This window comes from Apteryx mantelli, chromosome 3 (genome assembly GCF_036417845.1).
Source record: "Apteryx mantelli isolate bAptMan1 chromosome 3, bAptMan1.hap1, whole genome shotgun sequence".
NCBI classification, from domain to species: domain Eukaryota; kingdom Metazoa; phylum Chordata; class Aves; order Apterygiformes; family Apterygidae; genus Apteryx; species Apteryx mantelli.
This window is the reverse complement of record NC_089980.1, coordinates 57,956,246-57,969,863: the sequence shown is the minus strand read 5'-3', so window position 1 is coordinate 57,969,863 and position 13,618 is coordinate 57,956,246. Positions and strand designations below refer to the sequence as shown.

General features: G+C 40.9%; 1 protein-coding gene across 1 annotated transcript in view; it reads left to right on the top strand.

Annotated features, from left to right (window-relative positions):
* Window positions 1-211: 211 nt before the first annotated feature.
* PCNX2 (pecanex 2) overlaps window positions 212-13,618 on the top strand; it is a 166,267-nt gene continuing 152,860 nt past the window's right edge. Inside the window, exons 1-3 of the mRNA XM_067293462.1 lie at window positions 212-376; window positions 6,087-6,292; window positions 11,391-11,508. Coding sequence (XP_067149563.1) covers window positions 224-376; window positions 6,087-6,292; window positions 11,391-11,508 — 477 coding nt within the window. The 5' untranslated portion in view covers window positions 212-223. The remainder of the gene's footprint in view (window positions 377-6,086; window positions 6,293-11,390; window positions 11,509-13,618) is intronic.

Sequence of the window (13,618 nt, the reverse complement as noted above, 5' to 3'; positions counted from 1 at the left end):
GCGCCGTACCGCTGCTGTTCCCGGGCAGCGCAGGGCGCTGGGCCCCGCCGTGCCTCCACCGCCCTCCCGGGGCGCGCGGCGGGGCCTAGCGGAGCGGCGGCGGCGGCGCTCGGGGTGGGGCCGCGGGATGCTCGGCGGCGCGGGGCACCATGGGAGAATCCGCGGGCGCCCGGCATGGCGGCGGTGGCGGCGGGCGGCGGCTGAGGGGCGGCGGGCGGCGGCCATGGTGTCGCCGGCGGCGCGGCTGGTGGGGCAGGGCGTGTGGGCGGCGCTGACCGGCGGCTGGTACCACGACCCGGAGCAGGGCGCCTTCACCAACAGCTGCCACCTCTACCTATGGCTCTTCCTGCTGACGCTGCCGCTGGCCCTGCACCTGGTGAGCCCGCCGCGGCGGGGCCGCGCGGCGACGCCATTTCGCGGCCGGGCCCGGGGCAGCGGGACGCGCCGCCGCTCTGCCTCCCCTGAGGCAGGCGGGCCCCGGGACGCGGCGGGCCGGGGCCGGGGCCGGGCTGGCGGGCTGCTTCCCTCCCTCCGCTGCCTCCTGTACGACCCCTCGGCGCGGATGCAGCAGCCAAAACCGCGCGAGCGTAATGCGGGGGTGTGAAACGACCGGTTAAACCGACCGGTCGGGTCGCGGAGAGGCCCGTTAGATGCGGCCTGGCGATTTTGTATCTCAAGGTTGAGCCCCTGAATAGGCTCGGCGCGGCGGTCCGAGGCCTGACCTCTCCGTCCTGCTGAAGCCGTCGGATAGGAGTACCTCTGAAGGTGCATGATACCCATCGATAGAAATGACGGATGACCAGATCAACCTTTGTTCAAAATTTGCCTTTAGAGACATCTGTTTTCAGGTCTGCCCCTGGCCTTTTCTGCTGAGAAGGGTAAATCGGTGGAAAAATCCAAATACCATTTAATTAATATGCTAGCTGAATGTCACTGGTGAGTCACATTGCTTTTCATGACATGCAGCTCCATTTGTTCTAAAATTTAAACACTGCAAACAAATAATTTTAAGAACTAGGATTTGTTTGCTAAAGTTCAGTATTGTATTTCTTGAAAGCATGAAACTTTTACTCTGTTTTTGTGTGTTTTTTCCTACTGTGTTAGGGAAGCTTAAAAATACAGTTTGCTGGATCATTGCATCTCTTTATTGGTATATTCTTTAGTGTTTGTTGCTTAATATTGCTTCTATTGGAAAAAATTGCCATTTGTTTGGTTTTTATGGTGACTCCTTAATTCTTAAGTTCTGTAGAATTTTTTTGTTGGACAAAAAGTTCTAAGTAGGTGTCTGACCCAAATGGTCAGATATTGGCCTGATTTTCAAAAGCAAGGAGCATTCATGAAGTCCTCAAAAATCTCTGTGAGACATAATTTTGGCATCTTTAAAAATCAGTTGCTATACCACATTTTGTGGCTGAATTCCCATAAACATTGCTTGTGGAGTTGAACCAAGATAACAATACAACAGCGTTTTCTTCTGATCGACCGGGTCTGTTTCATATATACACCAGCAAGTGTCTTATGTTGTAGAATTTACTGTCAGAGTGGTATATGTAGTGGGAAAAAAAAAGTTAGCTTTTCTTCCATTTGATATAAGTAGGGATGTATCTGGAAGAATATGTATTTCCTTGTGGGAAGTATCTGAGAAACTAATAGCATGCAAGAAAGCATGCAGAGTTGCATAAAAAGAACACTGTGATCCAAAGATTGTAGGTTAGAGCTAAGATAAACAGTGGAAGTTGTTTAAAGGAAAGGAAAGAAGATCTGACTTATCTACTAAACTTATCTCTCTTTTTCTTGTGCTTCATCTTTATTTATCCAGATGGACTTGCTTTTTTTGCAGATTGGCTGACTTTCTGATGAATCATCTGGTTAAATGCAGGAACTGTGTTCTTGAGCTAATGTATCACTATGGGAATTTTTTATCTTTGATAGCAGTGATGCATTTATTGTGCTGGCTGCTCAAGAGTAGTGATGTCCTTAAGTATTTGTTTTCTTGCTTTTAAGCGGTTGGACTTTGTAAATACTGTGCAAGCTAGATATATTCTTGCCTCTTGAACCTGCTTTTTAATTAAAGGTTTTCTTTGAGGTTTTATATTTGGTAATGTTTGGGATGATATTTACATTACACACACATGCACTTAACACCAATAGTTTTGGATTCAGCTAAAACTGTTACTGGCATTCCTTGAAATGGCAGAGTCAAAACAAAATAGAATACTATTTAAAAAAAATTTTGCTTTGGTCTGGATCGTCTTCATCACGCCTTTGTCAAAGTCAGAAAGTCACTCTAAAACATTTTGATTTCAATGAAATGTCAAAATTAATCCAACTGTTTTGAGATTTTTCCCACTAGCTCAGCTGAGACACGCTGACAGAAGGATCAGGAAGCTTATAGTATCAAGTTGTTTCTGTTGTGTGGACTGTCTCTAGCATTGTCACCATAGCTTGCTTTGTTACTAATAGTTCCATCATTAACTTCCCCACTCCTGAAAAGGCACATCTGTATTTTCATCTCTTCCTTTTCTATCTCATTTACCCTTTATAGTAGTAAACATACAATTAAAAATGTACATAGAAAATTATTTGGAGCATCTCTGCTATTAAAATCAACTTTCAAAATTGTAATGAGAGCTCTTGTAACTTTACTTTGTCAAACCTCATAACAGATTATGAATTTGTTACCTTATTCCACCAAACAGCCCAGGGTTCCCAGGTGCTCTGCGCATGAAAATAGCGATGCTTGTCATAAAAAGCACCTGAGCTAAATTCAGCCCTGGTGGAACACCACTGAAGCAGAGAGATGACTTTGGGAATGCTTAAACATTTTTATGTTTATGCTACTGTGGAAACATTCTAAAAGTTTAGAAACACTGTGGTGGTTCAGTGCCCTTGTATTGTCATACCGATCATTTTTGCCCTGTCAAATATATTGAATTAGGTATACACTCAAATAATGCAAAGTTAGCTTTTGCCTTTGTGCAACCCAAATAATATTAGCAGAAATATGAAGAAGAATTTAGCCATTCATCTGGGATCTCTGGGCAGGCAGAAGTCCCAGTCAAATGCCCTTCCAGCATGGGCATATCAACTCTCTGTTGCATTTGCAGTAATAAATCAGGCCACATCTGGAATGCATAAACCTATATTTCTGCCTATGACCCCAAAATGTTCTGGTGCAGGGCATAACAAGGGAAGCAACTGGAAAACAAAAAGCACATTATGATGGAGTCTTTAACTGGATAAGAGCAAGGAAACCTAGAGCTACAGCTTCCGCAGAAACTTGTGGAATCTCCTGAAGGCTGCTCTCTAATGGATTTGTGCTTGTGGATGTTTTTTTCTAGTTGCTAATAGTGTCAGCTCACTTGAAGCTTTTCCTGTGACTGGGGCATTCAAAAGGCAAGACTCCTCTCATTAATACAGGAGGCGCGCATGTTGTGGTCTTGTCCTCAGCGGTGTGTACTCTATCAAAGTTAGTTGAAAGTGGCCACAGAATTAAGTAATTCAGCAGAGGGATGGAGAGAGATGATGGATACACAGACACATGGTGTGATTGTAAAACCTAGTTTCCATTGGAAACCAGGCTAATTATAACACATCAAAAGTGACTCTATCATGTAATTCCTCAGTGGTCTATAATTTAATTCCTCCTTAGTTCAGGCAGATTTTATAGCTTTCATGTGTCCATAACTGGGAACACCAACCATAGTCATATGACACTTGTACCCTTACACAAGAGGCCTGATTCAGAAAATCTAGGGCTTTCCATTCTCAGCTTCATCTTCCTCCCAATTCCTCATGTGGGCAGGGAGCAAGCTACCAGGTTGTACTGCTTAGCATGCCCCAAGGTCCAGCATAGAGAGGATGTGCTGCCCTTATTACACATAGGCAGTTTTGGAATTGTGAGCATGCATAGCGCCTACTCCATGGGAAGTACTGTATTTTGGGCAGATGTGCAGGGAGACCCCCGTGAGGCACAGGGTGCCTGCCTGGGAGGTCTGGTCACAGGGCAGGGGTGACGGCATGCAGCATTCAGCATTTGCCAGAACTGGTCCTCTTTTTCACTTTGAAATTTAGGAGCTTCCTTTGATTCTTTCTCTCTTGTAGTGTGCTCCACACAAACATAGAACATGTTATCATAAGTTTATTCTTTTGTGCTCTCTTGACAGTATTGCTGCAATGTGTGTTAAGCTTTAGGAATGTCACCTATCAAGCACTTCTTTCCCAGTGGCTCATTTATGCTGGATAATGATGTATTCTGAGGCATTATTTAATAATGAGTGGTCAGTCTGTGCTTTTTAGTGCAAAGGAGAAGAAATTCCCCAGAAAGTGAACAAATCCCTTGTTTGAACAAATCCTTACAAATAATTGGCTATCATTCTCTGTGAAACCCAACATTATTTCAGCTTCTTTTTTTGCAAATACCTTACTCATACATTAGTTATAAAATACAAATTCTTCAACCTCATCCACCAGAATTTCTACCCTGAGTGTTGTCTTGCAAACTGATGCTCTTTCTGGTCCGGATTTGGTGACAGACTGAGGATATGCTTAATTTCGGTATGTACATAGTACCATGAAATACTCTAACAGACTAAGCCTCAACTTGTAGAAAGTAAATGCATTTCTCATTAGGTATCATTAGTAATGCCTGCATGCTAAATAGTTTCTCCACTTTTATGCAATAGATTCTTAGTGTATGAATCAGAATAGTACTAAAAAGGGATGTGCCTGAAAATTTTCACATGTACATCTTAAAGATATACAGCCTCACTTAGCCAAAAGCAGAAGAACAACACACTCACTTATAATTTCAACATGAAGATAAACACTGTGCTTGTTTTAGCAATGAAGTAAGAATGCCTAATGCATGTCCATTCCTCACCTAGATGTGGTGAGTGTGGTTTATTTCTGAATCTGGAAAGATTTCTAAGCTGAAAAGACTTCTCAACTTTTACATCCAAATGCTTCTTCAGCTGCAAAGCTGGTATTTAAAATGACAGATTTAGGGCCCTAAGTAAAGACTGTTCCTAAAAATTAACTTCAGTAGACTTTTAGCAGGCCCTGAACATTGGGAATCTTCCTTTTTGCCCCCACTACAGTTTGTGCAGGAATACAGTAACACTCTGTTTAAAAAAAAAAAAAAAGAAAAGAAAAGAAAAAGAAAAAGAAACATTAAGAGATTTAACTCATTTTGAGCCTGCAACTGAATAGAAACAATACATAAGAGCATTCCATGACTATAATAGTATGGGCTTTGGCCCTTCAAAGATAACTGCAAGTATCCATTGCTATGATTCTCCCTTTACAGTAAGGAAGTACTTACATATAGGAGTGTTATTGGTATGTCGTGTCTATGAAAGGACTTTACAAACTATAGTTGAACTATAATTCATTTTAACGACTAAGAGAGATGTTGCTCATCACAGATCAGCAGACACAGATCGCAGACAGCTGCAAAATAGCAATTATGAGCTTTTAAAAAAAGAATTCAAAGAGGCTGGCTGTCTAAATGCATTTATGTTTTGACTAGTTCTGTTTAATTATTTAAAATTCTTTAGCAGTGAAGATACCTGGAGACATGCTGTGAGGTGTTAGTAAAAGGAGATCAAACTACAGCACTTTACTCTTAAGTCAGAACTGAGAAGCAGGGTAAGATGACAGAATTTTTGGAAAGGGGTTTCCTGTTTGTAGATTGTTTCATTTTGTGTCTGCATTTTTATAAGTGCATAATTTAGAAAAGGCTACAGCTACAACTAGCCTGGGAATGGGGTATTTTAAGAGGTTTTAAAATGTTTATTGATTGTGAGATTTTACTGATTTTGTTAAGAAAGGAGTAACATCCATAGCTAGGCAAAAGAAGAAATCTTGCACAATGGTTTGAAATTTGAGCCAATCTTTACAACTTGCTGGTGAGTAGGACTCAAATATACTATACAGAGAGGCATTACTTGGGTTTGCAAAACTCACTAGAGGTACAAATAACAGACAAAAGAAATAGAACAGTTTTGAAAATGACTTTGAAAATTTTAGTGGCATCTTCTCAAAATAAACTATTATAATAATTTCTTTATTATTCCTTTCTCTAGGCTTTCCCACCAAATACCATCACAGTTTTTGTATACTGCAGCTCAGTGACAGTGTTCTTCACAATAATAAAGGTGATCAGTTACCGTCTGCATCTTATGTTTGATAAAGGTGAAGTAATTCAACAAAAGATCTCAAGAAAAAATGGAAGGCAATGTAAAGATACAGAAGTCCCAAAAGGAAACACAGTTCAGCCCTCAAATTGTAGGTAAGGTTTTCATTGCACAGCGCCGATACATGTCATAAAAGGAACAAGTTTGCACCATGGTCTTGCATAGCAGAAACCTGTTGACTGTAAGGAAATTCCTTACAGTTGTGTAAGGAACAGCACTTCTTAAGACCTGCTTAGTGTTTTTGTTTGGTGGCTCCAGTGTACCTGTGATGAAGCACCTGATCCAGGGGGTGGGGCAGCAGCTGGGCCTGATGAAGGGAGAGGAAGGCAGAGGAAGAGACCTGTCTGGGAGGTGATAAAAGATCCCGGGGAAGAGCTGGAGGAAGTTTTCTAGGGAAGCCTAAGTGCTGGGGGAGCAGTAGAAAAGCTTTTCCTGGTGTTGCCTCTAACCTAAAGAAGTTTGAGAGTCAGGGAGAAGAGCTCTGCCTTCATCAGAAAGAATAAAGTGCTGGGCTCTTCTGTAATGAAGTAGGTCCTTTTAGGATGAGACCTTTTCCAGCAAGACACGGCAAGATTCAAGCTCCTGGAGCAGCTGCTCACTAAAAGGTACAAGGAAGCACTTGGCAGCCTAAGGTGCTAGAATGGGATATAATAGATCTAGAAAGTGCTGTGGCTTAGGCTTTCTAAAGACTGTGTGTTATTCTACATGTATATGGTAAAGGGATTGTATTGTTCCTGAAGTCCATCTGTGTAATACATTGCCTTAACTGGAGGGGATTTTAGTTCTAAGAAAACCTTGAGTAATTGCTTGGGGCTTACAGGAACATAGTGAAAGTCCCTGCAATGCTGACCTACTGGGAAGAAGGAAGGAAGTGACCTGCACCCCTTGGCCAGGAAAATGCTTTAATGCCCTGTCTTTAAAAGCCTGAGATCCTATTGCCTTTGCATGCTTGTAGTAGTTTCCCTATCTGTGACCAAACCTAGATGTGTTAGTCTCTTCCCCTCTTACTTCTTTGTGACTACCTGTGATTATTCTGTGGTACTGTTCATGGGGAAAGCTGGAGATGCTTTTATTTTTCAGAGGCAATTTAGTAGGTATTTTAGCCTCTTCTGTCTATGAGGAGCCAAGTACTGTTTATGATGCAAATAAACTCTCAAAGTTAATAAGGCTACTTCCAGACTGAGATAGCATTAAAGGGAAAATAGCATTGGGCTAAAAATTAGTACTTAAACTTTCCAGACTTATGTGTGCATAGAATATTCCTGTGTGTTTACTGAAAATCTATGGAATAAATTAAAATTGAGAACTCCTGCTGATTTTACAAGCTTGAGTCACAGAGAAGCAAATGAAGCTGGCAAGCAGTTTTCGGTCTTCCCAAACACTATGATAGATATGAAAAATTCTGAAATAAGGTACATCCCAGACTGTGTGCAGCACTGAAATATCCAAACAAAGCTTAAACTGAGTGGGTTTGTTATGACTGCCAGCCATACTTTAGCAAGAGAGAGCTCTATATGAGTGAACTTGCTTTGCTGTTTTAGTGCATTTGCAGTCCCTACCGAGAGCTCTGCTACTGTTAGGGCTGTGCAAGCTATCTATTAGAAAGCTTATCTGTATACAGCAATGCTACTATTCTTTTGTGTCTTTGCATACATCTCTGTGCTACACTCCTAGCAGTGACATTGCTATTCCTCTGTATCACCAACTCACAAATCTATTTCCTATTTACAGGCATACCTTGGAGATATTGCAGATTTGGTTCCAGACCACCGCAATAAAGCGAATATTGCAATAAAGCGAGTCCCATGAATTTTTTGGTTTCCCAGTGCATATAAAAGTTATGTTTACACTATACTGTAGTCTATTAAGTGTGAAATAACATTATGTCTAAAAAAACAATGTACATTACCTTAATTTAAAAATACTTTATTGCTAAAAAATGCTAACCATCATCTGAGCCTTCAGTGAGTCGTAATCTTTTTGCTGATGGAGGGTCTTGCCTCGATGTTGATGGCTGCTGACTGATCGGGGTGGTGGCTGCTGAAGGTTGGGGTGGCTGTGGCAATTTTTTAAAATAAGGCAGCAATGAAGTTTGCTGCATTGATTGACTCTTCCTTTCATGAAGGATTTCTCTGTAGCATGCGATGCTGTTTGATAGCATTTTACCCACAATAGAACTTCTTTCCAAATTGGAGTCAATGCTCTCAAACCCTGCTGCTGCTTTATCAACTAAGTTTATGTCATATTCTAAATCCTTTGTTGTCATTTCAACAATGTTCACAGCATCTTCACCGGGAGTAGATTCCATCTCAAGAAACCACTTTCTTTGTTCATCCATAAGAAGCAACTCCTCATCCGTTAAAGTTTTCTCATGAGGTTGCAGCAATTCAGTCACATTGTCAGGATCCACTTCTCATTCTAGTTCTCTTGCTATTTCCACCACATCTGCAGTTACTTCCTCCACTGAAGTCTTGAACCCCTCCAAGTCATCCATGAGGGTTGGAATCAACTTCTTCCAAACTCCTGTGAATGTTGATATTTTGACCTCCTCCCATGCATCTCAAATGTTCTTAATAGCATCTAGAATTGTGAATCTTTTCCAGAAGGTTTTCAATTTACTTTGCCCAGATCCATCAGAGGAATCGCTATCTATGGCAGCTATTGCCTTATGAAATGTATTTCTTAAAGAATAAGACTTGAAGTTGAAATGACTCCTTGGTCCATGGGCTGCAGAATGGATGTTGTGTTAGCAGGCATGAAAACAACATTAATCTCATTGTACATCTCCATCAGAGCTCTTGGGTGACCAGGTGCATTGTCAGTGAGCAGTAATATTTTGAAAGGAATCTTTTTTTTTTGAGCAGTAGGTCTCAACAGTGGGCTTAAAATATTCAGTAAACCATGTTGTAAACAGATATGCTGTCATCCAGGCTTTGTTGTTCCATTTATAGAGCACAGGTAGAGTAGACTGAGCATAATTCTTCAGGGCCCTCGGATTTTTGGAATGGTAAATGAGCATTGGCTTCAACTTAATGTCACGAGCTGCATTAGCCCCTAACAAGAGAGTCAGCCTGTCCTCTGAAGCTTTGAAGCCAGGCATTAACTTCTCCTCTCTAGCTATGAAAGTCCTAGATGGCATCTTCTTCCAAGATAAGGCTGTTTCATCTACGTTGAAAATCTGTTGTTTAGTGTAGCCATCTTCCTCAATTCTCTTAGCTGGATCTTCTGGATAACTTGCTGCAGCTTCTACATCAGCACTTGCTGCTTCACCTTGCACTTCGATGTTATGGTGACTGCTTCTTTCCGGAAACCTCATGAACCAACCTCTGCTAGCTTCAAACTTTTCTTCTGCAGCTTCCTCACCTCTCTGAGCCTTCACAGAACTGAAGGGAGTTAGGGCCTTGCTCTGGATTAGGCTTTGGCTTAAGGGAATGTTGTGGCTGGTCTGATCTTCTATCCAGACCACTAAAACTTTCTCCATATCAGCAAGAAGGCTGTTTCGCTTTCTTATCATTCGTGTGTTCCCTGGAGTAGCACTCTGAATTTCCTTCAAGAACTTTTCCTTTGCATTCACAACGTGGCTCACTGTTTGGCGCAAGAGGCCGAGCTTTCGGCCCATCTTGGCTTTTGACCTGCCTTCCTTACTAAGCTTTATCATTTCTAGCTTTTGATTTAAAGTAAGAGATGTGCGACTCTTCCTTTCACTTGAACACTTAGAGGCCACTGTAATTGCCCTAATTTCCATATTGTGTCTCAGGGAATAGGGAGGCCCGAGGAGAGGGAGAGAGACAGGGGACTGGCCGGTCAGTGGAGTGGTCAGAACACATGTAACATTTATCGATTAAGTTTGCCATCTTATATAGGGGCAGTTCGTGGCGCCCCAAAACAATTCCAATAGTAACATCAAAGATCAATGATCACAGATCACCATAACAGATAGAATAATAATGAAAAAGTTTGAAATATTGCAAGAATTGCCAAAATGTGACACAGAGACACAAAGTGAGCACATGCTGTTGGAAAAATGGTGCCGATAGACTTGCTTGACGCAGGGTTGCCACAAACCTTCAATTTGTAAAAACTGCAATATCTGTGAAGCACAATAAAGCAAAGCCCAATAAAATGAGGTATGCCTGTACAGATAACTGATACAGTAATTTAAGAGGTCCATCTATTGTTCTAGGTTTGTTGAAATTTAAACAGAATCTCAGTGTTTTCCTGTTCACTGGCTAGTGAAACAAATGCAAACTTTCATTATCCTGCCTGTGTTTTGACTGAGAAGTAGAGTTACTGTCCCTTAAAACTTGCATGTTAAATCCCATAACATGTTCCTCTTACGAGGTCCTAGACACAAAGCTCAATTATTTAGCCCTTGGTCAGCAAATAAAAAAATTTATACTTTGATTAGGTGGATGACAGAAACTTTTAAGCAGACGCTGGTAGTAGGCAGGTTACTTGAAGTTTTTGAAGCCAGCTAAGTACAGAAAAAAATTGTGGGAAGATGACTGGGACTTAACAGGTAAAAAATCTTCTAGATTATGCATGTCTATGATTTTATAATGTTCATAATGCATAATGGTTTTAAAAAACAGTATATTGTTTTAAAACTGAATTTGGAAAAAAAAGCACCTTTTGGTATTTTACTACAACAATGATTTTTTTTCAACTAAATCTTTTTTGTATTACACCTGAGAAACAGAAAATGTGTTTCTTCTCATTAGTAAGTCTTGTCCAAAAATATTTGTCTATATCCACTGAAAAAATAGTAGAAATATTGAAAGAATTAGTGGATAGCTGAATGCATCCACAAAGGAAGTGATGCTTATTACTTCAAGCTGCCTCTAATATATCCATTGTTAAATTTCATCTGTTTGAAGAAACGTCCTTATATTTCTTATAGCAATGTCCTACTTCCTAGAACACCAGAATCATTTTAAATGAGGAAAAAAAAATTTTAGGAAGTCTTCTTGGAAAGGGATGAATGGCAAAAGGGATTATAGTCATTTTCAGCGCTGCTCTTTTAGAAGTGGAGGGGGAAGAAACATGCTGTCACTTGATCACACTGTCCTATTAATTCCCATTCTGTTATTATTCTTCAGGTTCCTCACAGACTCACTGTGATCCTCTGTGGTTAGAAACATTGCTTGATTTTTTTTTAATATTTTTTTTTGCTTCCTTTTTCCCCTGTTTCAGCAGTAACACTGGGGATAATGATGTAATTGGTGAGACCAACCAAAATGACTCTACTCCAACAAGTGACAGCAGTTCAAGAATACAGGCTCTCCACTCACAGAACTCATCTGGAGCGATGGTTAGTATGCTGTTTTCTGTTGTAGTATCTTCCTTTTGTGCAGTACACTGCTTACCATGTGGAGTTTTGTATTGTCAGGTACTTACCACTTAAAGCACTGCTCTGCCCCTAAATGGTAGGCAGTGGTTCCCTGGAGGTACTTTGTATACAACTGGTGTTGGTTGACCTTAGCCTTGTCCTAAAGGCTTGGGTTTGCAAAGCTGTAGATAATTCTATAAGCCTCTGGAGAGGTCTGTCTGCTCTGTAGATGCCAAATGGCCCTTGTAAATCTTGCCAAGAGCACCTAGTGTTCACAGGTGCTTTCAGAGAAAGGGGGGGGCTTTCATACAATGGAAAAAGGGAATGTCTACTGCATGTTGGTAATGCAATCAGAGCAGCCTGTCATTGCCTCATAAGGGATCTATTGCTGGAGCATAACTTCCTTTTGTGTAACTAGATTTATGTTCGTAAAATGAACCCAACACATCTCTTGAGCATTTATACAAAGCATAAAAAAGAGTGATTTAAATCCAGGAGATGTCTACATGAGATTAAAACATACATGCATTCCAAGCCTTTGGTCACACTTCCTAAATCAGTAAAATGTATGAAGTGATGAAGGTGATGTACATACATGTTATATTAAAGAAACAATAATAAGAAACAGTCATGAGAAGGTTGAAGAGTCAAATATTCAAAAATTAAGAAACAGATTGAACACTATCTATGTAGTTTTAAGCTGCTCCCCATGTATATTGTGATAAAATCTTTAATTATGTGATCCCAAGCTATTTTTTCCTACAGGACTCCTGCCTCATTCAGTGCAGAGGATGGTTAGTGATCTCTGAATAAGTAGCTTTTTGATCTTTCATTGTCTTCATTCCCTCCCTCCCCCCTTTGTCTCCCTATTTACTGCAAACTGTTTAAACCCTGGTTTGAATCAGAATTATTTCCTCATTTTCTAGAGTGTTTTTACCTTTTTGTAGCATCTGTATGATTCACAGACATTAACAGTTTTCTTTTATCAGGTAAAATATTTCTCACCTTGTTTCTGTCTCAGTCCCTCCAGTATTCTGGTTTTTGTCCAGTCTGCCTCTGCAGACTCATTTCTCCTTGGGACCTTGTTCCAATCTCCCATTTCCAAATGTATAGGTCAGGTCTAGTCAAACCTAATCTTCTTTCCTTGCCGCCAGCATGCTGCCATGACTTTGCAGGAGATGCTTATTTTTCCCCTTGTTTTTTGTGCCTGTCAGCCAGAGGAGAGGAAATGGCACATTAATTTGTCTCAATAACTTTTTTCTAGTTATAAGTCTGGGCTGTTCAGTTTGGAGTGCTGAAGTAGGCATCTGGAGTATTGTGCCCAGGTTTGGGCTCCTTAGTGCAAGACAGACGCTGACAGGCTGGAGTGAATCCAGCAAAAGCCACCAAGATGACTGTGGAAAGGGGTACATAATATATGAGGACAGGCTGATGAAATGTTTTAGCCTTATAAAGGCTAAAAGGAGAGCTTACTGCTGTCTCCAGCTACCTAATGGAAGGGTATAGAGAAGACTGAGCAGACTCTTCTCAGAGGTGCACAGTGACAGGGCAAGAAGCAGTGGAGACAAGTTGGAACATGGAAAATTTCATTTGGATCTAAAGAAATTTTTTTACCATGAGGGTGGTTAGACACTGGAAGAAGTTATCTGGAGAGGTTGTGGAATCTCCATCCTTGGATATATCCAACACTCTACTGGACACAGCCCTGAGTGACCTGCTCTAACAATCTGCTTTGAGTGTGTGTGTGTGCGTGTGTGTGTGTGTTGGGCAGGGCTAAATAACTTCAAGAAGTTCCTTGCAATGTAAATGATTCTAAGATAATTTAATGGATTTCCCCTCTAGTGTTTTAATGAGAAATTGCTACCAAGTGCTGGAGAGAACACTTCATTTTAGTGGTTTGGAAACATATAGCTGGAAAAGGGAAACAGATGAATGCATTCTATTCCTTAATGATTAAAAAAAAAAAAAACAACCCAAAAGACAACCCCCCTCCCAAACCTGGATTAGGGACTGCAAAGTATTTTATAAAATCTTAGATTTTTTTTTTCTCTCCAAGCATCACAAATCTAATTGCAGTGATGCAATTTGGAGC